The following is a 25,018-nucleotide window of genomic DNA, read 5'->3' as shown; positions in this document are numbered from 1 at the left end:
ACTGCTAGTTGTTTAGATGAAGCTAGTACCAATTTGGAGTATCTATGACATGGAAGCTTCTATAATCTGTGCCAAAAGGTCACTGCCTTGAAGAGTGCATCCGTAACTATAGGTGCTTCCTCTAGCTTTGCTATGACAATGGGATGTGGAGTGGAGGGCATACTCCTAATCACATGTGCTATCATCACGATCAATGGCCTTTCCATGCTATCCCAGCCATCATAATAATCCCTCTCTGCTCTAGTCTGATCAGTGAGTGGGCTAAGACCCTTGTGGTACAAGCTGCAACCTCTTACCTCTACTCCATATAGTAGTGTAGGTGTGACTAGGGTGTCAAACAACCATAGTTTGGTGCGGGGTTCTTGGAACTGTACGTGAGCACATTGACTCTCGAGTGCCCCTAGTGCTACGTATCCTTGTGTCAGATGTGCCTCTCATGCCCCTCTCAATGAAAAATGTGGGCCAGAGAAGGTGACTCCTATGTAAACATATTTCCTCACATGCTCCACTATGTCTCCCCCAAATTTGAACTGGTACATAGATCTAGTCATCCATGCTGCTAAAGTATTGAAAACCATGGTTTTGGTCTTCCCAAGGTTCATTGTGAGGACTCTATCTCTATAGAAGATGTGCAAAGCATCTAGGTGGCACTGCAATCCCTTCGGTGAATCTCAAATGAGAACAATATCATTTGCATACAATAATATTGGTATCAACACCCTTGCTAGGTTTGGCTCCGGCTCCTTCTCGGTCAATGTAATTAGATATTTCCTCTATGTATAGACCAAACTATGTGGGTGAAAGCAAACATACTTGTTTCACTTGTATGGTACTCTCAATCCTCTTTGATAGACCCCCAGGTGTCTGTATATGACCCGTTACTGTCTCATATAATGCATGGATACCCCATTGTATACCCTCTGGTACTCCAATATCTTGCAATCTTTGCATGATGTCTGTACGAGGCATTGTATCAAAAGCTTTGCAAAAGTCTACAAAGCAGGAATTGATCTTGTTGTCTCGGGCTCGACCCTCGTCAATAATGGCTCTAAGTGTGAGAATATGGTCCAATGTGGTATATCCTCGTTTGAAACCTACCTATCCTTGTGCTCTGTTGCCTTGCATTTGAGCCCACTCACTGAGTTCATGCTCCAATATAGATCCATATATCTTGGCCAAAGTATAACAGATCATGATAGTCATGTAGTTGCTAGGGATCAGGGGATTGCCACTCTTAAATAGTGGAATTATAGTATTGTCTAACCAACTCATAGGGAAGCCTTCACATATTGCTCTATTGAACATATGTGCTAGTATGGGTGCTAGTATATCACATGCATGTGAGAAATGTTCTGCCACTAGTCCATCCTCATCCTATGCCCTCCCATTTTGTAATCCATAACTCGCATCCCTAACCATTTTCTAGGTGAAGAAAGATCATTGTGTTAGCCTACATGCCTATGGGGGCTTCATAGGTGGCTGTCGTGGCAAGTCATATAGCTGTCTCCCATAGTCAAGCCAAGCATCTAGTGATGTAATCTATATGGGGGGACTGTCTTTCATGAAACATCTTCGATGCACTCTTGCTATCCCGTCCCAAAAATAGCTGGTATATCTCTGCTTCTACTTTCGCTAAGTAGTCTCTTTTCTTCTTGCACACAAGGCATTTGAGGAACATCTTTTCTTAACGATGTGTCTAAGTTCCTAGCTCCACTTCTCTCTATAAGCGAGCTTGGGTGACTTCACTCTCATCATCATACTGGCTATTTTGGGGAGTAGTAGAGCGTGTGGGTCTACATTCGAGCAAGGTGTGTGGGAATGCATACATGGTTGATCCATGTATGGCCTATGCTAAATCCATTGTACGTTCTTCCAACGATCTGCTCAAGTCCAATGTATGTAATTTGGTCTGTTGAGAACCATTGTAGATGTGTGAGGTTTCTTCTATAAAGTAGTATTTGGGATGTTTAGGGAGGCACGGTGTTGCATGTTTTATATGTCCACAAGCGAGCATGAATGTCAAAATGGCATGATCTGTTGCTATGCTGATTGGTCTCTTGGATACTTCAAGTTTTGGATGTCAATCTCTTTCAACATGGCATTATCATGCATATAAAAGTCATTGTGTCTACCTCCAGTGCGTGCATTGAAATCTCCTACTAATAATATGTCCCCAATTCTAGCATATCTCATGATATTGTCGTAAAGTACATCAAAGGGCGATCCATCCTGTGTGGCATAGGTAGAGTTTGCGGGAGGAAAGTAGCATATTGCAATGAATATATCCCGTGGTCTTCTTGCATGTATCCTAATCCAAAAGTATCATGCATCATCATCTCTCTTCATTACTTGCACTATCCCTTTGAGGTCTTCTCGATATAGTATGACCACACCTCCAGAACCCCTAGTGCTTCTTGGTATTCTAGCCGTTGGACGAAATGCACTTTTCCACTTGTATCCTTGCATGTTTGGTAATTGGCTACCTTTACATTGGTGTGTTTCTGTGTACATTGCTATATCTATGTTTCGGAAGCTATCTTCAAAGTAAGGAGCATCCAAGTGTAGGGCTCCATTACAATTCCATATTGACATCTAAAGTGTCTCATAGGCCTCATACCATCATGCGGTCCTTTTGTCAGTGATGATAACTTGTCCGTCCCTATAAACACCCCATTTTTCCTCTTTGCGAGCCTCCAATACCTTGGGCATGTGCTCTTTGCGATGTGCTATTTGTGTTGGGGTAAGGTTCTCATCCAAATAAATCTTCTCACCTTTGAGGGCTCTCCTCTTAGAGAGGAAGGCCTTTTATTTCTGTGTGTTCCCAAAGTGAAGAATTAGAGCCTTGGACTTAGAGTCCTCTTTCCCCACTCTCCAAGCAGTGACTAGGTACATCTGAAGCCCCAATTTTGTCAGCAAGTTTCTTAGCATCTTCCTGTGGGCTGCTCTTCTCCTTTCATCCTACTACCTGTACATGCAAAACCCTAGCCCGTCTCCTAGCCTCTTCTTCCAAAGTAGCATTCATTACTTAAGTCATTACTTAAGTCTTTTTTACCACCTCAATCCATGGGCTGGCCTCTTCTATCTGCTTCTGTGTCGTCTTTCCACTTTTGCCCATGAATGAACCTCCCTTTAACATGCCTTTAGTGCCTCTTTCTCTTTTTGTAGTTCTTCTTGCATATTCATTATGCAATAAGCTATGCCTTAACTAATTCCGTACATTCGGTTAAATTCCGAGACCGGGATATAATTGCCATTGATGAAATATATAACACATTTGAGGAGGTTGACCTTCCTATAATAGAAAAACTACTAGTTTACAACGAGGAATGGCGATTGGATTTAAATCCAAAACCACTTCTCGATGACCAACAACACCATCCAACACAAATGGGTATACAAGATGGCATATTAGTAGTACAACATTCCAATTTTTTGAGGGGGGGGGGGGTAGTAGTAATAATAGCAATAATAAAGGAAAAGAAATGATAAACATACATGCTCATAACGAAGAAACTCCAAAACATTTAAGAATTCTTGGAGAATACTTTAATGGGCAACACTGGAAAATCCATGAAATCCTAATAGATACAGGAGCAGGGAAGAATTATACTAATGACAATATAACATCTAAAATCACAAAGACAAATCTTTACCAACAAATGCCTTACAGGGATTGGACTGGTAATACTTGGAATATTGATCAAAGCTGTGAAGTTGTGATTAAAATAGATAGCCAGATCATGAATATAACCATGATGGTAGACAAAGGAATATCTAAGAGCTATCCCATAATTCTAGGAATGAAATTTCTAGAGTCATGCCAATCATATAAGATACAAGACGGAGTTCTAACTCTCAAGATAAATAACATGATCATCCAGACCGAGAAATGTCAATAATCTTTTTGAATACTATAGATAATATCTATATAAAAATAAAAGTCCATAATGAACAAGTAAAGACATACTTTGCTTTCATAGATAATGGTTCTTCAATAACCATTGCGAAATGAGAGATTCCCTAGTGACTGATGGATAAAAACATCTCCTTTATTAGGGAAGGATATAGGAGGAAAACCTAATAAGTTTGATCAGATAGTCAAATGAGCTCAGATACAGTTAGAAAATATAATTGTAACAATTCCACGAACCTATCAAGGAAATAAACATGGATTAGATATCATCTTAGGAAATGATTTCTTTAACCTTTTTCTTGAATACAAACAAACCTATGACAAAGTCATATTTGTTACAAAATGTAACAGAGATATAATAACTAAAAGATACAACAGGAATATAACCAGAATAAATCTCCTAGAAACTATAGAATATGAAAAAGAAATAATTATCAAAGAAATAGAAAAAGGGAAAAAAGAATTTGAACAAGTTTGTTGAGAAAATCCTTTGGTGTTTTGGGAAAGACGCTAACATTTTGTGAAAATAGAATTAATAGAAGAAAAGATCATTCGGTGCAAACCAATGATATACTCTCAAGAAGATCAGAATGAGTTTAAAACTCAGTTACAGGAACTGCTCAATATGGGTCTGATTCGAGAATCAAAGAGCCCTCATAGCTCACATGCCTTTATGGTGCGAAATCATAGCGAAATAAAAAGGGGAAAAGCTAGGCTTGTGATCAATTACAAGCAGCTTAATATATATACCAAGCTCAATGGCTATTATTTGCCAAATAAAGCATTATTGATCAATAGAATCAGAAATAAGAATATTTTCTCCAAATTCAATTGCAAATCTGGTTTCTGGCAGCTAAAGCTAGAAGAAAGTAGCATCGAATATACTGCATTCTCAACTCCTCAAGGGCATTATGAATGGATCATCATGCCCATGGGATTGAAAAATGCACCACAAGAATATCACCAATTAATGGATAAAATCTACATAGTCATCTCAGACTTCTGTATAATATATATAGATGATATTCTAATATTCAGCGAAAACTTAAAACAACATAAGGAACATCTTGACAAATTTCTGAAAATAACAAAGGATAATGGTGTTAATCTTTCATATAAGAAAATGGAATTGTTCCAAACACGGATAGAATTCCTTGGGTTTGTGATAGATTCAAAGGGAATAGAATTATAAAGTCATGTCATAGAGAAAATAAAGAACTTTCCCAATAAATGAATGGATGCTAAACAGTTACAGAGATTTCTTGGTTGTATTAATTACGTTGAAGAATTTTTGGACAATATAGCATTGAAACGACATCCTCTACAAAAATTGCTTAAAAAAGGTGCACCGTGGATTTGGACAGACATCGAAACTCAAGCTATACAAAATATTAAAAAAGCTTGCCGAAAATATGCCTCGACTAACATTGCCTGCTGATGATTCAATGTAACAACTAGAAACAGATGCTTCCAACAAATGTTGGGGGTGATACTAAAAGAACAAATAGATAAAAAAGAAAACATTTGTCGATACATCTCCGGAACATTTATTGACACTGAGAGCCGATACCATTCAAATGAAAAAGAATTACTTGTGGTAAAGAAAGGAATTCATAAATTGATTTTCTTTCTTTTACCTAGAAAATTCATAATCCGCACCAACAATACCCAAGTAAGGGGTTTAATATTCAATAAGCTTCCGGATTTACTACAATATAAACAATTAATGTGGTGACAATTGTTTTTTACGTATTATAATTTTGATATTTAATATATCCCTGGAAAACTAATATTTTGGTTGATCTGATGAGCAGAGAAGGCGCAGATGGATAACAAAGCAATAAAAGTCGTTTTATCAAAATGTTTGGTGACAATGGAAGGTGCAACATAAAAAATAAATGATTTAATCGAAAAGATTAATAATACTAATCAAAGTGGTATTAGAGAAAAAGATTTAATACAACAGGACGACGAACCAGATCTTACAGCCCTTGAGGCAATAGTAACTAAATTATCTACTGAGCGTACTAGCTCAATATCATAGGAGGGAAATACATCAAACCCGAAAGGGCCTAGTTATAGGGGTAATACTACTACAAGGGAGACAAATGACTCCATAACTCTAAGGAGTAATACATCTAACTCGAAAGGGACTAGTACTAATACCACTATCATGGAGATAAATGACTCCATAACTCTAAAGAGCAATACTCCTCCTAAAAAAGGAAATAAAGAGCTTGAAAAAGCAATACACTTAGCACTCATAACACCCTCGTCATCGACAAAACTCCCTACACCCATCAACATACCACCCTATGAAGACCGGATAGTCTCTGTAAAAGACTTCCAAGAAGTTTACCAGCATATTACTCGCTAGATAAAGGATCTTCAGATTTGCCGACATTATGTTAAGCTTACTCAAGGCCTATACCCAAGAATAATCTGCATGCCAGATAGCGACCCTTCAATGGTCAATAAACTTTTCTATTGTGCCTATGTGGATCAAATCTATACAACCACCACATTAAGCGAAATATCCCAATAAGTAAATTAGTTGGCTGCCTTTGCTCTTTTGTCTAGCCATAAAAGCCTGTTCAGAGATTATGACATCCACACCACTATTTCTTCTTGTTTGCTCCTCCTCTAGGAGCAAATTGACTAAGTGAAGAAAAGAAATAGGCTGTGGGGAAATCCTTATTGTGAGGTTTTGGGCCGTATGAAAAGCCAAGTATGAAGGAGGTAATGAGTTCAATGTAGTAGATATCGGTTGTGCATCTGAATAGTACTCGTCGACATTCATAAGTTGCTCACGCAAGTGTTGAATTTTATTCAAGTGGTCTTGCATAGAATCACCCTCATCCATCTTCAATGTTTCAAGCTCTTTCTTTAAGAAAGAGGTGCGGGTCTCATTCTTACCAGCAAACATCTGCTCCAAAGTTAGCCAAGCTTCTTGTGAAGAAGCTGTAGACCGAATGTGAGGGATGATGGACCGCTGAACTGCCAATGCAATTAGCGACAAAGCTTGTGCATTCCATGTATCCCATGCTTTTTGAGCTGCTGATCTTTGGGGAAGTGGCTGAAGTGGAGCAGGCTGAACAAGTTGAGGTGCCCATTGTCCACGTTCTGGAGGAGAAGTAGCAAGAGCTCCGGGTCTAACTTCTTCTCCACTGACATAGTTCCAAAGATTTTTTGCAATAAGCACATTTTTCATCATGAAGGAACAAAGTGAGTAGTTGTTACCATCCAATCTGTCCTCCTTGGATACATAGGTAAATACATCTTCTCCTTGATTTGCCATGATAATCAATACCAAAAGAAGGCAAAAGAGCAATGTCCAAGCTGGAATAACCTAGAAATCTCTAAAATTTCCAAAAATTACAGCAAATACCTTGTTGCAATTAGTACATTGAGGTACACTTTGTCAAAATTGTCTGTAATTCATGCAGTCCAAGGTGCATTCAATGTTCAGCAACACTGTAGAAGGAAAAGCCCCAAAACTTCTTGCCCCAAAATTGTTCAAAACAGTCTATCATTGACTGAGACTGTAGTACATGTGCCAATGTCTTCATAAACCTTAAAAGCCCCAAAATTTCACAAAATCTTTGTGTGAAATGTGTCCCAGACACTTGCAAGTGTAGAGATGTGCTGCCCAGGCACTATGGTTTCGCGTGAATAATATTTGAAATAAAAATTTGATTAAAAAATGTCTTTTCAACCTAGTCTTGTTGTCAGGCAGGCTTGAATTGCAGGTTCACTGGGCCAGGTGTTGTTGAGGCGTGCTGGGGCATGTAGGACCTGTGTGCAGAAGCACAGCAGTTCTGGTGGCGGAGTGGTTGACGATTGGCGAATAGGCTGACAGGCAACCAGGTGGCACTGGCACAAGGCACAGGCTAGGGGCAGGGGCGGCACACACCAGAAGCAGGTGTGGTGAGGGCTGCCTCAAGCTGCGTCAAAGGTGGGTGTGGTTAGAGGCATCACAGGCAGGGAAGCGAGGGCAGAGGCAACCTGGCGAGCGATCTCCCAGGCCGACTGGGGAGCTGCTGGATAGTGGCATTGTTGTGGTGGACATGGCGGCACAGGTGACGGACCTGCTGGGTAGTGGCGCGGCTGCTGCAGGAGACATGCAGGTCTGACGTTCTTCCACCAGATAGAGCTGGATTGAGTGGGAACTCTTGGATGCTGAGCAGAGTTGAACCTTGCTTTGATACCAAATGTGAGTGAGAGAGAAGATTGAAGCTCAACTGACAGTGCAGTAGATAGTGTGGAGAGTGAAGCACGGCACCCAATGCAATTGACTGAAAGAGTGTAAGAGGAAAGTACAAGGTACAACCCTTAAACCTTAGGGTTGTAGGGGGTGTTCACACTCAAACATGATAAGTGCCCGTAAGTGTGTAACATAAGCACATACAAAAGAAGACAATAAGTCTGGGAAAAAACCTCTCATACCTAGAGTAAAAAGTGCCCCAGTGTCCTATTGATCACTGACACTCCTTTGTGAGCGTAGACGTGAGTGGAAACCCAACATTCTCAAGATTTGTGTTGTAGAGACGAAAAGCTTCATGAAGAGGTCTAGGCATTGTGGAAATGAATGAGAAGAAATGAGGGGAGGGAGAGGGAGAGGGAGAGGATGTAATATGTATGAATGAAACTTGAAATTGAGAGAGAGGGAGAGGGAGAGAGAGGAAGAGGGAGAGGGTTAGGGAGAGGAGAGAAAGAGGATGCGAGGAAAAGGGATAGGGATAGGGAGAGGGAGAGGGAGAGGGAGAGGGAGAGGGATAGGAATAGGAATAGGAGACACTTGGAAGAGGTGAGAGAAAGGGAGAGGGAGAGGGAGAGGGAGAGGGAGAGAGGGAGTAGGGTGATTGATTAAAATCGAGGCTTAAAGAAGATTGAAGAACAAATTGATTGGTGTGGTGAGATAGGGGGGAGGGGGCTGCCCTTTTATAAGTGCTGAGGTGAGGGAGAAGAGAAGAGGCAGGAGTATGATTCATGTAGGAGCGAGGAGTGTGAAAGAAGAAGTGCAATGTTCAAACTTTGAACGGTCCCAAGAAAAGGGGCAAAAGCGGAAAAGAAGCACCAAGGGACACAATCCGCAACGGTTGGATTCTGCGCGCATCACAACAGACACTTTTTCAAACAATACCGAAGTGCGGATCATGAATGGTACTGTACAGAACAGTACCATACGGAACGTACGGTTCGCCCACGGAACACAATCCTTAGCACAACTACTCCTCCAGACCCTTTGGTCCCCCCTCATGATCGGGCTCTAAGGTGGCATGTCTTCTTCCATCTATAGCGCCTCACCTCCTGCAAGTGTGTCCCCAGACTTTGGTGTATTTTTGTATACAGGGTGATGTCCTCATCAGTGAAGGTCTCTTGGAATAGCCTTGCATCTGTCCTCATGGCTCCATTACAGTTTCATATTGCAAACTTTAAGTGTGCCTCATAGGCCGTGCCCCATCATTGGGTCTATCTGTGATAATGATGCACCTGTCTATGTATACTGTCCATTTGCTCGCTTTGCGGACGTCCATAAGTTGCTGCATGCACTCCTTACAGTGGGCTACTTGTGCGGGTGTAAGATCATCCTCAAGGTATACTTCTCCTTTGAGAGCCTTCCTTTTGGAGAGGAAGGCTTCTCATGACTTGAAAATCAGTAAATTTGATGATAAGGGGCCAGCCCTTTTCTAGGTTCTTTCCTACGCGCAATGCATTTTCCACAATGGAGGGTTCCAGGCCAGCTTGGTCAAGCAGGGAGGGTGTACTTCAGCCAGCAAGTGCAGGATAGTTAGGCAGGGGGCACGGGACAGTCAGACAAACAGCAGGTACTGCCACAGTCAGATACAGCAACATTACACACAGCACTTTAGACTTGTGCATGCAGTGCAGTGCTGCCATCCTGACGAGCAGGTAGGGATGGTTGATTCCAGCGCAGGGGCACTCTGATTTGGGGTTCACAGGTTGTGAACAGGGGATGCAGGCAGGTGGGCACGACAAGCTCAGGGTGCAAACAGACAGGCTGCGTCAACCTGAGGTAGAAGCAGTTAGGTTTGGGGAGGCATCTATGACTTGAGACCAGGCTCTTGAGCTGGCGGCAGGCAGAGCAACAGGTGCAGTGTATTCTGCCAGAGGAGAGGGGACGCTATTTTGGGCAAGATGCAGGTATCTAGTGGTATAGATGTGGATTTCCTCGATCAGCACATTTGTAATGGGGAAGAACGAGATTTGGTGGACTCTGATATTGACACTATTGCTGAGGATTCTCATGACCTTGTGGAAGGAGATGACATGGGTGAATGTCGTAAGTTGATGAGAGATGCCTTAACAGACTGCATGCACGCCTTGTTTGCAGTTTACTGAGTCTTTTCAGTATATGCTTTCCAGCGCGAATCATCTGATGAATGACCATGCACGGGTGGATAAAGGAAAAGTAAGCTCTTTACCGGATGGTGATCCTATGGTGGCTGTCATGGTCATTGAATTAGTGCTACAAAAGATTGCTGCCTTCCATGAGTGGACAGCCATCTTTTATTCTACGTGGACTCCTTTGATTCACCGTATTAGAGCATGGTTAGAGTCAGTGCTATTGAATGATGATATGTGTCAGACTGATGATTTGGGGCAAGTGCAAGCCCCTCTTGTTGAAGAGATTTATGATGGTCCTAAAGGGTTTTTTGAGATTCTCTTTCGTTCTTTGGATGCTCGAGCACAGATAATGTAGCATATCTCTCTGTTTCTAGAAGGTCAGATGGTTCATCCTGCTCCATAGAGGCCCATGGATAAATTTTAGGATGTACTTAGGTAAGCATTCCCTCTTTGGGCGGAAGTGGTAAATTTTGCTTCTCACCTTTTGCGGTTTCTTTCTCTTATATTAAGATCTCTCGGTCAAGTTTTGATGGAGCCCTGTTTGGTCTCTCCGAACAGGATAGAGCCTGTATCTTGTGGGATAGTGGAACACCTCGGTCCAACAAAACTCGTTTTGAGACTCGAGGGTTGCATGCGTTGGTCTTTGGGGAATGTTTTCAAGACATTGTTTTAGAGGTGGCCAGCTAGGCTATTTTGTCTCTGAATGTGCTCATGATCCAAAGATCTTGTAGCATGGCTTGGATTCTAAGGTGGATATGCAGGAGTGTGAATCCCAAGATGTACTGCAGCAATAGGTTCCTCCCCCTGCACTTGTTGGATTGTATGGAAATGCTAACATTGATTCTCTTTAGGTTGGACTAGTTGGTGAGTTGCATCGTGCTTGTCAGGGTCAAGCATCGAAGGATGCTTCATCGGTTTTTGTGGTTAACTACCATGTTCGATAGGACTCTTGTTTGATTCGTGTGCAATTGGGACTGATAATATCATGCACACTTTTTAATATAGGGGAAAAGGATTTTACTCTAAACCTCAACTTCAATCATCTCGTGTGTTGGCAGTTGATCTAGACCAAGAAGTCTCTTCTGGAATTGGTGTAGCCCATCCCCTTTAGTTTTGGAAAAAGAAAGGCAATCATTTGGGCCAAGTGTGGATACCTTGGCAACATATAACTAATTGGAAATGGTTAGGAGGAGCTGCTTTATTGGATGACAATCTTCATATGATGGCTCTGAGAATGGCACTTTTGCAAGGCCTTTGTTTGTACAGTTATCCTTACATTGATGTTGTAAAATTCTTTATTGAGGAGACTAGTATCTCTCATGGTCACACGGTTATTTGGGCATCTTGGTGGCATGTGTTGAACTCTGCGCGGTCAAAGTGTCGCAGCCATTTCTCCTAACTCATTTGATTGCCTCATTGCAAGAGATTCTTTAATTTACAGTTTGGCGTCGTCCTAATCTCCGAAAGGAGGCTAATTTATTATGGTCAGAAGTGTTGGGTACTTCTAGGCTGCTTGATTGGCTAGGTAAAGAATTGTAGTGAGATAAATTTTATTGGATGGCTAGATTGGGGCTGCAAGTGGTACGTGATGTCCCATCTTGGGCAGTCCTGTCTTTATTCTTTTCGTCGCATATGCTAGTGCTTTTGGGTGCCTAGAGGCTATAGCCAAATTTGGTCAGCCTTGTAGGATTGGCTTCAACGCTATAATCCATTGCTTGCTTTTTAGCCTACTTCACCTTGGCATGGTTGGATGTTTGTGAAACGTGATGATTTTGAGAAAAGGTCAACTAATCAGATCTACCATAAGATGGTAGAGGATAAGCAATGGGCCACTAAGAAAGTTAATAAAGTTTGGTGTGCTCGGGATAGCAGAGAGAAGTGGCGGAACAAATTTCTTCAATTGTGGAGGTCCAAGATTCCTTATCCGGGGAAAGTTTTTGTATGGAGGTTGCTTATTGATGGTCTTCCTAGTGGGGATGTCCTGTATGCTCATAAGATCTCATAGGGCTATTGCATCTTTTGCACTACTTGTGATGAGACACCAATTCATATTTTCATCTCTTGCCCTCTAGCGAGAAAGATATGGAGCTTTGTTTCCCATGTGCAGACCTCAGTGGCGACGGAGCAGATGCCATCCATTCTTGGGACTTGGGCAAGATGCCTTGTCTACTTTGCATCTGATCATCCCTACCTCTTCCACTTTCTCAGATGGGCAGCTCTTTGGCACATTTGGTGTACCCATAATGCCTTTATTTTTGATTTGGCCTCAAGTATCTGTGGTCATGTGGCCTGTTTTCTAGGATTACTCTTATGGCACATCTCTTCTATGATTTCAGCAGACCTGGTCTTCCCTGATGTAGGTGTTCCTTGGCTAGAGATAGTTTTCTCTACTCCTATTGTGCTGTCTGCATGATATTTGTATGCTATGTTTTGGTAGCCTTTTGGCTCGGCTTTCATGGCTGGCCAGAAGGCTTGATGTAAATACTTGTGCTTAATTGAAACTCCACGAGAGAGAGAGAGAGAGAGAGAGAGAGAGAGAGAGAGAGAGAGAGAGAGAGAGAGAGAGAGAGAGAGAGAGAGAGAGAGAGAGTGTGTGTGTGTGTGTGTGTGTGTGTGTGTGTGTGGCGATGGTGCCCCTGCTTCATGCCGCCCTGCTCTCGCCTCGTCTGATGCGCCCTGCTGTCGCCTCGATCTGCGTCGTCGCAGTCTGAAGATCTGCCTGTCGCCACCCCCCGTTCGCGTCAGCACCGTTGTCGCCTTTGCTCGCCTGTCATTCGCGTTTTCTCAACATCGTCGACGCCTGCATCTCCGCCTGGTTTTTGACATTCGCGCCTGCTCCCTGTGCCGCCAGCGGAATCCCTAGCGCCCTCTTTCTGCCGCCCTGCTCCTGGAGCCGTCAGGAGCAGACGCCCTGCTCCTGGAGCCGCCAGCGCGTCCTGCTCTTGGCGCCCTGTCCACGGCCAGCCGCCCTGTCTCTGACGCCCTGTCCACGGTCGCCTGCCACCCACTGACGCCCTGTCCCTGGACGCTGCTGACGGATCCTTGCCCGGCACCCCAGCCTGTCCCGTCCTGCCGTGGAGACTGCCAGGCCTTTGTTTCGCCCTTCTGCCCCTGCACGGTGACAGGTAAAGCTCCGTTTTCATTCGCTGTCCTTGCAGAGTACACCCCTGGACAGGGCCTCTGTACAGAAAAGAGGGAGAGCGAGAGAGCCGGCAAGAGACAGGGCCAGTCCTCCTTCGAGTTCAAATCATCATATACGATGGCTGGTTTGGATCTGGATTTCATAGATCAAACAGTGGCAGCACTTGGCCTGGATTCTGATGCTGAGGAACCTGAGGATATGGTTCCGTGCAACGAAGAGATGCCCCCTGGTCCCGACATCCAGCCTGCGGGTAAACGTACCAAGCATACTTCGGAAGAGATAGGTGTTTCTCAAGATCGGTCCTATGCTCAGGTTGGTTCGGATCCTGTGGACTCTCAGGAAGTGGACTGGGAGCATTTGCTGGAATTTGCAAACACTTTGCTTGGAGATTATGTTCAACATAATCAGGAAGTCTTTTCTGAATCTGCACCTGACGATGTTTTGGACGCCACCGTGGACCCAAAAACTGTCCTACGCTCCTTTTCGGTATTTTATGATCGCGCTGTGATACTCTTCTTCACTAGTCGAATCCCGCTGCTTTCCCGTATTCGCCAATGGTTGCACAGTCTGCTACAAGGGGAATGTGTTGAAGAGATTTTTGTTGGCTCCCGGGGCTTTTTTGAGGTCCTGTTGAAATCGGAGACGCACCGTGCTGCTCTCCTGTCTAAACTGCCTTTGTTTTTTGAACGCCGGTTGGTTCATGTGGTTCCATGGCGTCCAATGGCAGATTTTCAGCGTCTGCTGCAACGTGAATGCCCTGTGTGGGTAGAGGTGGAAAATTATCCGGCTGTTTATTGGCCACTATTGAAGGATGCTATGGCCGCTGTGGTCACTGTTCTGGTCCCTCCCAGTCTCAGGGCTGTGAATCGCAACCGCTTGTGTATGCTATGGGACACTGCCAGAAAAAGGCCTGCCTGGTTACGCCTCAATTGCTCTGGCATGCACCCGTTACACTTTCGTTTGAAATGGGGCAATTTTGCAGGCCATTGCTTTTCCTGTGGATAGTTGGGGCATTTTATGGCCGAATGCCCGGAACAGCAACACACTTCTGATGTTGGCCATGCTGCGCCGCCCATGGAAGATATGGTGTGTGATGCCCCGTCGCTGGATGCTACCCATCAGCCCCAAGCTCTGGCCAAAGGTAAACAACAGGTTTCGGGTCTGGATTCCAGTGCCACTAATTGGGTTGAAGTACGTGCAAAAAAAGCCAACAGGGTTGTTGCTGGCATGGAGAACACTGTGCCTACTACCTCACAAGATTCCATGCGTACATATATGCGCAGGAAGGAAATGTTGTCTTCCGAGCGCTCTGCTCCTGCTATGGTTTCCTCTGCCCCCCTTCATCAGCCCGCCAGGAATAAAAGTGCTGCAGCAATATGCCTTGTCGGACCATTTCCCTCTGCAGCTTGAGCTGCTTGCACAACCCGTTGCACCTTTCAAGCAATTTCTGGAGAGACTCCCTTTGCGTTTCAATTCGTCCTACCTGAAGCATGCAATCTTTCAGGGCTATATGCAGCAATTGATTGACAGATTCCTCTTGGACTTCTCTTCTCAGGGCACTGCATCATTTGAAAGATTGCTCTCTAATGTGCAGAGGGTTGCTCGGCAGTATGGGATCTATCATGCCTCTCTTTGTCGGCAGCGTCGCAAGGCAGCCGAGGATATGCTGGCTTTGGTTCGTTCTCTGCTGGTGGACACTCCGGATGATGCATTTCTGCTCGCACTGGCCATGCGAGTGGCTGATCTTATTAAAGAATTCCACTTGAAATCATATCAGCAGGCCAAACTGCAACATCTGACAGAGACTCTGCAAGATAGTGCATGTCAGACCCATAAGTTCTTTCGAGCTCTCCATGCCTCTCCTGCTCGGGAGAATATGACCAGACTCGAGGATGCAGAAGGCCACCTTATCCTGGATCCGCAAACTATTGTGCATATGTGCAGGAATTATTTCCGTGACCTTCTCGGCTCCACTTCTCCACCTTCAGACCAAATCACTCAGGCCCGTTCGGGTTTTTTTGACCTGGTCCGCAATCAGCTTCCGCAGGACATGCAAGCTACTATGGAGTCCGATATTTGTGAGGCAGAGGTTATGGACGTCTTGTTACACTTGCCCAAGGATAAAAGTCTGGGTTGGGATGGTCTCACCAATGAGTTCTTTGAAGCTTTTGCTACCCAACTGGCGAAGCCATTGCAGGCGTTGTTTCAGCAGGTGTGGCAAACGGGGATTATGCCTTCCTCATGGAAAGAAGGCCTTATTAAACTGCTTCCCAAAGTTCCTTCGCCATCTAAGTTGACACAGTGGCGCCCCATTTCTTTGATGGGTTCAATGTACAAAATCTTTTCCAAAGTAATGGCGAATCGGCTTCAAAAGCATCTCTCGGCCATTGTGCACCCTCTACAGTATGGTTTCATTAAGGGCCGAAATATTCTGCACAATGTATTGAATGCTCAACTGGCTATTGATTATGCAAGGCATTCTAATCAGGAGGTAGTACTGATTCAACTGGACCTGGAAAAGGCTTTTGCCTATCTGGATTGGTCTTTCGTGGTTGAACTTATGTCTGCTATGGGCTTTGGTCCCCGGATGTCGCGTCTAATCTACACCATCAGCGTTGCAGCGTCTTCGCGAGTCATGCTGAACGGAGGTGTTACTGAGCCATTTGTACTTGCCCGCTCTGTCAGACAAGGATGCCCTTTGAGCCCTCTATTTTTTGCCCTTGCGACACATCCAGTTATTTCAATGTTATCCCATATGGCAGCCTCTTCTCAGTTGGCCGGTCTGTCGCTTCCTACAGGACAGCACTTCATTAGCCAATCCCTGGCGGATGATACTTTTATGATTTTGCGTGTGGACAAGGACAACCTTCGACGAGCATTGGATGTTTGGGGCATCTTTGGTCAGGCGTCCGGCCTTCGTATCAATGCGCTCAAATCAGCCATTCTCAGCTGCACGGAGTCGGACTTGCAATCCTTGGATTGGCAGGGTCTGGTTGTTCCTCGTGGCTCCATTGCCAGGCACCTTGGGTACCCTTTGGGTGTTGACGTTCCACCAAAGCAGCTTCTGCTGTGGATTTCCCAGAAAATGGTGGCTAAGTTTATGTATTGGAAATCTCAAGCTTGGCCCTTCCATATTCGCCTCAAGGTGGCCCAGACAATTATGTTGCCAATGCTCACATATTTCTTGCCATTGTTGCCCTGGACTACTACGACTCTGAATGCTCTTACTCAGTCTATTCGCTTCATGCTATGGAAGAAGGACTCATTGCATGCAGGTATTTCCTGGATCTCTTGGTCGCATGCGTGCACCCCCAAACGCATGGGTGGCGGAGCTATTTTGGATGCCCAAACTCACATGCAGGCACTCCGTTGGTCTCTTTTCCGCGCCATGTGCTCGGATCATCATCCATGGGTCGATATAGCCCGTTATTTCCTTGAGAGCCATGGGCTTCTACATGGCAATACCCAAATCAGGAGTTCTTGGTGGCATGTTCTTAATGCTGATTCGCGGTTCTCCAGTTCTTCTTCGTCGCTGCTTACTCATTTGGTATGCTCCTGGAAACGGGTCCTCCAGAAGGCTCAGTGGCATCCAGCGGAGGATCGCTTGGCTACTAACTCTTTTCAATTGGAATTGCTGGCAGTCTCGCGTTTACTTGCATGGGAAGGTAAACATGAGCTTAGACCACAATTCAACCGGATGGCCCGTTTGGGCTTGTCTTCAGTTGCGGATGCCACCCTTGCCAGTCGCAATGTGCTTATATCTTTTCGTACAGCTAGGAGGCTTTTCAGGATCCCTCGGGGATATAGGCCTTTATGGGAACAGCTTTTGCGGATGCTCCAGAGCAGACAACCCTTTCCTGCCCTTGCTTCAGATCATCCCTGGCAGGATTGGGACCTACAAGGCCGGCTGACTTTAAGCCAAGCTTCTGCTAACCAAGTTTATCATATGCTGATTAAAGATCATCAATGGCTAGTTACCAAAGCGAATGCTTTATGGGGATTACGTAAATCCCAGTCATGGTGGAGGGCAACAGTGATGGAGGGCTGGTTGAACAAGACACCCTTCAAATGTAAAGTCTTTCTTTGGAGAGTGATGATTGGTGGTCTTCCGCTTGCGTCGGCTCTTTCCAAGCGACGAATCTCCAATGGCAAATGTTTCTTTTGCACCACTGCTGTGGAATCAGCCCGCCACCGATTTATTTCTTGCCCCATCGCAAAGAAAGTCTGGTTATTTTTGTCGGCTGTTTGGCAAGGAGTGGTTGGATTTACCCTGTGCCCCTTTGATTGGGTTTTCGGGCAGCCCAAATACCCCACTCCTGCACAGCCACATATGAAGCTCATGTATCATTTTCTTCGATATTGAGGCTGTTGGCATAACTGGACCATTAGGAATGCTTTTCTTTTTGACTCCGCCTATAATGTTCAGCGGCATATTGCGAGGCTTAAGGGCCTCTTGTATTGGCAGTTGGATCTTCTCCAGCATTCTGATTTGCTCTCTAGGGAGGACTTACGTCCCTGGCATATGGCAATTTCATCTGCATCCTTGCCATAACATTGTAACTTGTAGTACTTAGAACCTTTTCACATGATGGCTTAGATTGTCGTCGTGTATCTTGTAATCAAGTCATCTTGTACTTTTTTCGTAATTAATACAATTACCTTTTACGAAAAAGAGAGAGAGAGAGAGAGAGAGAGAGAGAGAGAGAGAGAGAGAGAGAGATTTTTCAGTTCAATGAGTTTACATGATATGGGGAGGTGATAGAAAAATTGTTGGAAGTGTGCAGTGTTTGGTCTGCAGCAATTGAGGCGCTGACTTCTTTTATTAAAAGTTATGTAATACCCCACTTGTCATCTGAAAAGGAAGGGATTTTATTGCAGCCAATCCTTGGTTATCTCACCGGGTGAGAGTAATGCTCTTCTCTATGATAAGCATTTCAAAGTTGTGAAACTGTTATATGAAGTTGGGGTATGGACCTTATGGGAATGATTGCATGGTTTTGTCAGGGCATTAACTTACCTTTCATCACCATTACTTCAACAAGCGTCCAATGAGCTTAAACAATCAGTTGATATCTTTACAGTCAGGATTCTGGCAGCCTACCAGGCCCTTCCAGATCCCTTCTGCTACAAGGCTGACCATAACATGCTTCTGAACTTATGCGCAGGTCCTTTCAGGTAACATCCATGCTTGCTTTTGACCAACCTTGAACTTAATTTTGGGTAGTGAACAAAAGGCCTGCTTGTGGTTTTTCTTTTGACATGTTCTAAGCCTGTTTTTCAGGGATCCATCACTGTGGGGTGGAAGCTCAAGTCTACGACAATTGCTCGACTGCAGGGATGCATCACTTGGCCCTTGGATCCCGGGAAGGTTGTCTCTGATTATGTACTGTTTTGACAATACTAAGTTATGGCCTGTAATAATGTCTGCTGGATTACTGTCAGGATCTTGTTTTTTGGCAATGCTGTTTCTTCATCCAGCTTCTAACAAGAAAAGCATACTCGTAGATGTGCATTATATTGCATGAAATGAAATGACCATTTGTATATTATATTCTGAAAATGGGTCATTGACAGGGATTCTTCTGAAGATGAATTGAGGGCATTTGAGGGAGGCTCAGATGGACCTCTTCCTTGTGTGTGGGAGAATAATGTTTGCGTCTTTCCACAAGTTGGTGATATTGGGGCATTATAATTCTTTTGTTGTTGATATTCTGTTGGTCTTAGGAGTGTGGTTGTGAGCATTGTGTACCAATAGTGAATTTATGTCTTACAGCCTGTTTCAGTGGCAACCTTACTTGTGAATGAGATGATGCTATGTTTTGGGGTGGTGCTTACTGCTCAGGTATGGTGCATATCATGAAAGCTTATTAAGGACACTTATATCTTCTTTACTGTTCTCAACTTACCTGTCTTGACTTCTATCGTGTAAACATATGCTTTTCCAGAGAGAGTCCAAGAAAATGGTTTATCTGGATCTGATGGAGGCTTCAATTAGATCAAATAAGAAACAAAGTTGGCAAGAGACGGCCACCACAAACATTTGTGTAGCGCTTCTTGCTACTCTCAAGGTATTAATAGTTTTATGCTGGCACTTGTGATGTGTCCAGAGTAGTCTGAGAAACATTATCAACACTGTGGTGATGTTGTGAATATGGATTTAGTTTGAGAGAATGTTTCTTTATTGCTCATACTGCCTACTTGTAAAGTACTTTTCTCAAATTTTGGGACTCCTATATCTAGTCAGATTGCTGGAAGAACCATTCCTCGGATTAGACAAGGATAATAAAATTTTACTTTCTTTAAAGATAGTCAAAATAAGGAGTTTCTATCTTGCAATTACGCTTTACAAGTTGACAATGATATTCAACTACAGGTATCTCTTGGAATTCGTGCCACACAATACGAACCTGATGTCTTTAGGAGATTCCAGTCAATCTTTCAGGTAAAAAAAATCAGATATAGTCAAAGAGTTCATTATCAAAACTTTATGATGTAGATTACAGGTGGCAAAAATGCTCTCTAATGTGAGCTCTGCAAGATTCTGTTGCCTGAACAGCTGACATCCTACAGGATACTCATGAATAAGTTTTTTAGTGATTCTGTGGTTGGCCCAACGGTATGCAACAAAGCAATAATTCAGATGATAAAATCAAGATACATGAGAGAGAAAGCTAACTGTCGAATGGGAGAAAAGGCCAAAAAAGTGTTCCAGTGGTACATTTTTGATGCCTGAAATCTATGACAAAATCAGAAAACTGATTGAAAAACTTGAACAATGAGGTCTCGCAGCAGGCATAGCTGTAGTTGAAGTAGATTTCTGTTTGCTAATAAGGAAGACACAGGCATTTAGGGAAGAGAGGTTCCTGTTTGTACTTCCTGGAACCTTCTCAAATGGTAACTTGGCAATTTGGAAAGCATCATCAGCTACAGTAGGGTGGTAAAATTGAAGCCCGACTTGCAAGCTCTCCCTTCCACTGTTAGCTCTTGGCTAAGCCGAAGTGAACAGCTGCTGTCCTGTCTGCTGTCCAGGTCGGGGTCTTTGCTCCGACTTCAGTGATAGTTAAGTTGAATAGCTAAAAAATTTCAAAGCTCACGCCCGTCATGTCGCAATGCTGCCCTCCGCCCAGACTGTACGCACCCGATCGACAGCTTGCCCCCCACGCTGAGTCCCTCCCCGCCCCGCGACTGTTCCCGACAGCCTGCCCCGTCTGCCCACGCCTGCCCCCACACCCCCCCGCCCGGGTCGCGCCCGCCCTGTCAGCTGCCGCCATTGCGCCCCCTCCCCCTGCCGGATGCCCTCTCCCCCAGGGCGCTGCCTTTCCCCCAGCACTGCTGCCCCCCCCGCCCCTCCGCCATCGTTCCTCCCCACCCTCCAATTGCTCCCTCTATTGGCAGCAACTTTCCCCCTCAATAGCACCGCGATGTGATTGGTAGTTTTTTCAGAAGGGACGCACAATGGAAACCGCTGGTCAGACGCTGGCGGACTCAGCGAGTGCCCCCCCAGTCAAACACCTTGCATGTCGTCCTCTCTGAGGAGCAGCTCTTAGCTGCGGAGCTAAAGAGCTGGAGCTAAAGGAGACAACGATTTATAGCTAGGTAGTAGGACATTCCCTAGCTAAGGCCTAGCTTCAAGACTGGCTTCACTCCACGCTATGCATCGCAGGTCGTGGAGGTGGTCCTATTGGGCCAAGGGATCTTCATGGTTCAGGCTCATTTCGGCAGATGTAGCTCGTGAGTTACTTGCCAGTTCACCATATGTGTCCATGAAGGGGGCCATATACATGGTCCCTTGGTACAATGGCTTTACTGTGGAGGCATTTGTACTCCACAATAGGTTTCTTCGGCACCCAGTCACCCTTCTTTTCCCCAGCCTTGCGATAGAGTATCGCCAGTTGGTGGAAAACTTTGGACGGCTCTTCGATAGTGTCCTTGCCGCATCTTTCGCGGACATAGTGATAGCGGCAGGAGTCCCAAAGGTACGGGTGGCAATGAAACAGGTCAAGAGTATCCCACAATTCCTAGAGATTGAGGCGGGCGGACACTCCTTTAGGCAGTAGGTTATTGTGACTGGTCAGCTAGGGCAGTGCTTGTGCTGCCATGAATTTGGGCACCAGGTAGTAGAGTGCACGTGCTTTGGTGCGAGGGCGGCTCTGTCTATTGGCCCACAGGTGGATGCGGACGGTTTCATACGAGTATAGAGATGACAGAGAGGGAGACTGTAGGGGGACCACAGGGAACTCCTCAGACATTGCCACGGCAGGGTGATGGAGAGCGAGTGCCGCCTCACCTGAGGGTCCACCGGCACCTCCCCCAACCCCCCTCCCCCTTACACACACACACACAGAGGAGATGAGGAGCCCTAGACGTCGACATCCTCCACCCATCGGCTCTCCAACCCCACCTCCCCCCCTCACACAGCCACCAGTTCATCTGCCCATGCCGCATGCCACACTTACCAGAGACAGGCGTAGCTGCAACCTCAAGAGTTTTTTCGTAGTGGACCGTGGTCTTATTTGAGAGTTGTGGAGCGCGGAGTTTTTCCACTATCCCTAGAGGTGGGAATCTTTGTGGTACGCAAGGCTAGGAGCGGCAAGGTCCATGTACTAGCACCACCGGATGGACCAAATTACGCCTTCTTCTGTTAGACCTCTCACACAGGAGGTTGGACGACAACTCATGTAGAGCAGTTGAAAAGCCAGGTGGCAGACCACATCTCCTAGTGGATGGGAGAAGGGGGTTTGACACTTTTCTTCCTGCAGTGGTCGGGTTGCATGATGGACATCAATTGGTGGGTAGGGGCTGAGGTTCCTCATTTGAGCATTATCTTTCGAGCCCCCCCCCGCATTGGAGAGTGCTAGCAGATGTAATTGAGTGGCCCTTGGCATAGGTGGCTCGTTTCTACCAGTGTACGGAGTCTCACCTCTTAGCTTGGTTGTTTGATGCCTTGGTGGTACCGCCCGGCGCATCCATCACCCCCATGGTACACCCTAGGGCTACCATGGGGGAACGGAGTTCACCATCGAGGCTGGCAGTGAAGTGCATCCGCATGCCCCACAGCTCCTCTTCTTCGTCTACAACGTCCACACCGAACAGATGCTTGTTCGGTCAATCACAGATCTCCCCATGAGTGTACACCTTGCATCTTGGAACGTGAATAGCATAGAAACAGGGAATGGCCGTTCCGGCCTGTAGGAACGGCCTAATGCATTCCAAACCCTCCAAGGAGGTGAAATGGCAAGGGAACGTTCCCTGCCGTTCCCCCTGCCGTTCCCTGTTTGGAACGGCCGTTCCAGGCCTGTTGACTGAAAATTGACGTTTTTTTTTTTTTTTTTTTGCTTGGGTCACATTCCTTCTACCACATATTCACCCATCTCCATTGCCTAATGTGCACACACTAATCTCTCTCTCTCTCTCTCTCTCTCTCTCTCTCTCTCTCTCTCTCTCGGGTTGAAGGTTCAAAGTGTCAAGACAACCCACAAGCTAATTAGGAGTCCATGCAAAGTTCAAATTTGATGCATTATCAACTCTTGCAAATCAGAATCAAATTTCAGCCGATCCTCAATTCCAAGGTATTCATCCATTTATATTGCCTATTTTCAAGGGAAATTGGGATAATTGGGGCAATTCAAGGCAATTTGGAGCTATGGGGGTAATCGAGTCAATTTTGGGACATTTGGGTAAATTTCATGCATTGACGGGTATTGGGGCAATTAGAGGGACATTCTTTGGGGCAATTTGGGTTATGCAGGGCATATTTGGGGCACTTAAGACATGTGCCATTCCCCCCATTTCCGTTCCCTGACCTTGGACGTTCCCCCCGTTCCAGGGGGTCCCGTTCCCGTTCCCGTTCCCCGTTCCAGGTAACTATGGTGAATAGCCTCCAGTATAGTGGGGTACGTGGTTCCAGGAAGTTGATTATTCGGTAGGAGCTGCAACTTGCCCTTGGCGGTTGGATTGACATCTTACTTCTATAGGAGCACAAGCTCGCTCCCGCCCAGGCTTGTAGGGTTGGGAAGGTATTCCCGGGTAGGTCGCACACTTACTGGGAGCATGCCATTAGTCCCCATGGCAAGAGCGGAGGCGTATCCACCTCTATTGGCCCTAGTCTCACCGTCTGTGTACGAGACCACGGGACGATAGTGGCAGGGAGGGTTCTATGGATCAGATTGGATATTGGGGACTCATGCCTTGGAGTCCTCAATGTCTATGTCCCTACCAAGGTTAGGGCACGCAAGAGGTTCTGGGTGGAGATCGCGGATGGACTCCAAGAGGTGGACTCTTGGATCGTTGGAGGAGACTTCAACAACTTGGAGGCTTTAGACGACCAACAAAGGCACACACAGAAACTACTAGGGCATGACTGGGGAGGAGCAGGAGGCATGGGAGGTCTTTCTACTAGCAGTAGGAGCACGTGATGCTTGGAGAGATCCTGCCTTCCACAGGAGGGAGAGGTCGTTGGATTTCTTTTGGGGATACAGGCGGCTAGGTGGTGTCTTGCTGGAGCGGTTGGACAAGTTTTACGTGGGAGAGTGGGGTTGCTCTCGTGGAGTCCAGATTGGGCAGTTGGGGGGCACCACACTGTCTGATAAATACCTAGGTTCCCTAACACTTGATCCTTTAGTATGTGCCCTTGACGCATGATCCTGTTGGATCCCGAACTCGATCTTTAGGAGACAGGAGGTGATGAGACAGATTGAGTAGATTTGGACTAGGGAGCGGGGTAGGAGGGACCGGATCGCAGAGGAGGTTGCAAAGGTCCTAGCCGAGTTGAGCAGAATCTACCGAGAGAACCATATAGGCCAAGTAGCAAAGCTGGGAGGAGGAGAGAGCACTATGGCGGGACCTTGTAGCCACACAAAGATTTGCACTTGGGTATTCCCACCCTCCACACACACGAGGTGCGCGTGCGAGCAACAATTGTTGGCGTAGAGGACAGGCTCTCGCAGTTTTCTTTCCACACCTCAACAACCTTCTGGGTGTGGAAGGGGGAAACGATGTGCAAGGAGTTCTTCCAGGTGCACCAGCCATGCACCGCAGGAGAGTAGATACGCAGCCTTCGGGATTAGTATGGAAGGACTCGTTCTAGCCCAGATGAGATGATGGAGATTGCCAGCGACTACTACAGGTGGCCTTTCTAGCAGGAAGCAGCCTCAGCTAGAGGACAGCGATGTAGATAGCAAGTCTGGGATCACATCCTGTCCCTCGTCACAGAGGAGATGGGACGCTCCCTGCTAGCCCCCTCACAGAGAAGGAACTTGAGGAGGCTTTCCATACACAGGATGGGCAGAAATGCTCGGGAGAGAATGGTCTCTCTAAGACCTTCTTCAGTACCTACTGGGAAGTGGTGAAGGACCTGCTACTGATGGCCTTCTAGGAGATTCACTTCAAGACAGATGCCAGGGAGTCTTTCAGTAGGCCTTATCAATCTTCTCCCCAAAGGGGGAGACCCCTTGGAGCTTTTGTAGTGGAGACCGATCATGTTATTGTAAGTGGCCTATAAGGTACTAGCAAAGATGATTGGTAGGTGACTACGCCTCGTGCTCCCAGACATCATCCATGATACACAGACAAGCTTTGTCCAAGATAGAAGCATC

The 25,018-nt window shown here is 45.6% G+C and overlaps 1 protein-coding gene across 2 annotated transcripts in view; it reads left to right on the top strand.

Moving 5' to 3' along the window:
• Window positions 1-25,018, top strand: part of SWEETIE (HEAT repeat-containing protein) — a 255,929-nt gene that overhangs the window by 97,913 nt on the left and 132,998 nt on the right. For both annotated transcript variants that reach the window (XM_087694844.1, XM_087694845.1), the window contains exons 16-22: window positions 18,209-18,325; window positions 18,429-18,599; window positions 18,706-18,792; window positions 18,999-19,092; window positions 19,198-19,266; window positions 19,370-19,492; window positions 19,798-19,866. In XM_087694844.1, coding sequence (XP_087550970.1) covers window positions 18,209-18,325; window positions 18,429-18,599; window positions 18,706-18,792; window positions 18,999-19,092; window positions 19,198-19,266; window positions 19,370-19,492; window positions 19,798-19,866 — 730 coding nt within the window. The remainder of the gene's footprint in view (window positions 1-18,208; window positions 18,326-18,428; window positions 18,600-18,705; window positions 18,793-18,998; window positions 19,093-19,197; window positions 19,267-19,369; window positions 19,493-19,797; window positions 19,867-25,018) is intronic.

The sequence above is a fragment of the Lygodium microphyllum genome, chromosome 15 (assembly GCF_053477565.2).
Source record: "Lygodium microphyllum isolate KBCC chromosome 15, Lygodium_microphyllum_v1.1.10, whole genome shotgun sequence".
In the NCBI taxonomy this organism is placed as follows: Eukaryota; Viridiplantae; Streptophyta; class Polypodiopsida; order Schizaeales; family Lygodiaceae; genus Lygodium; species Lygodium microphyllum.
This window is presented reverse-complemented; position numbering and strand designations above follow the sequence as displayed.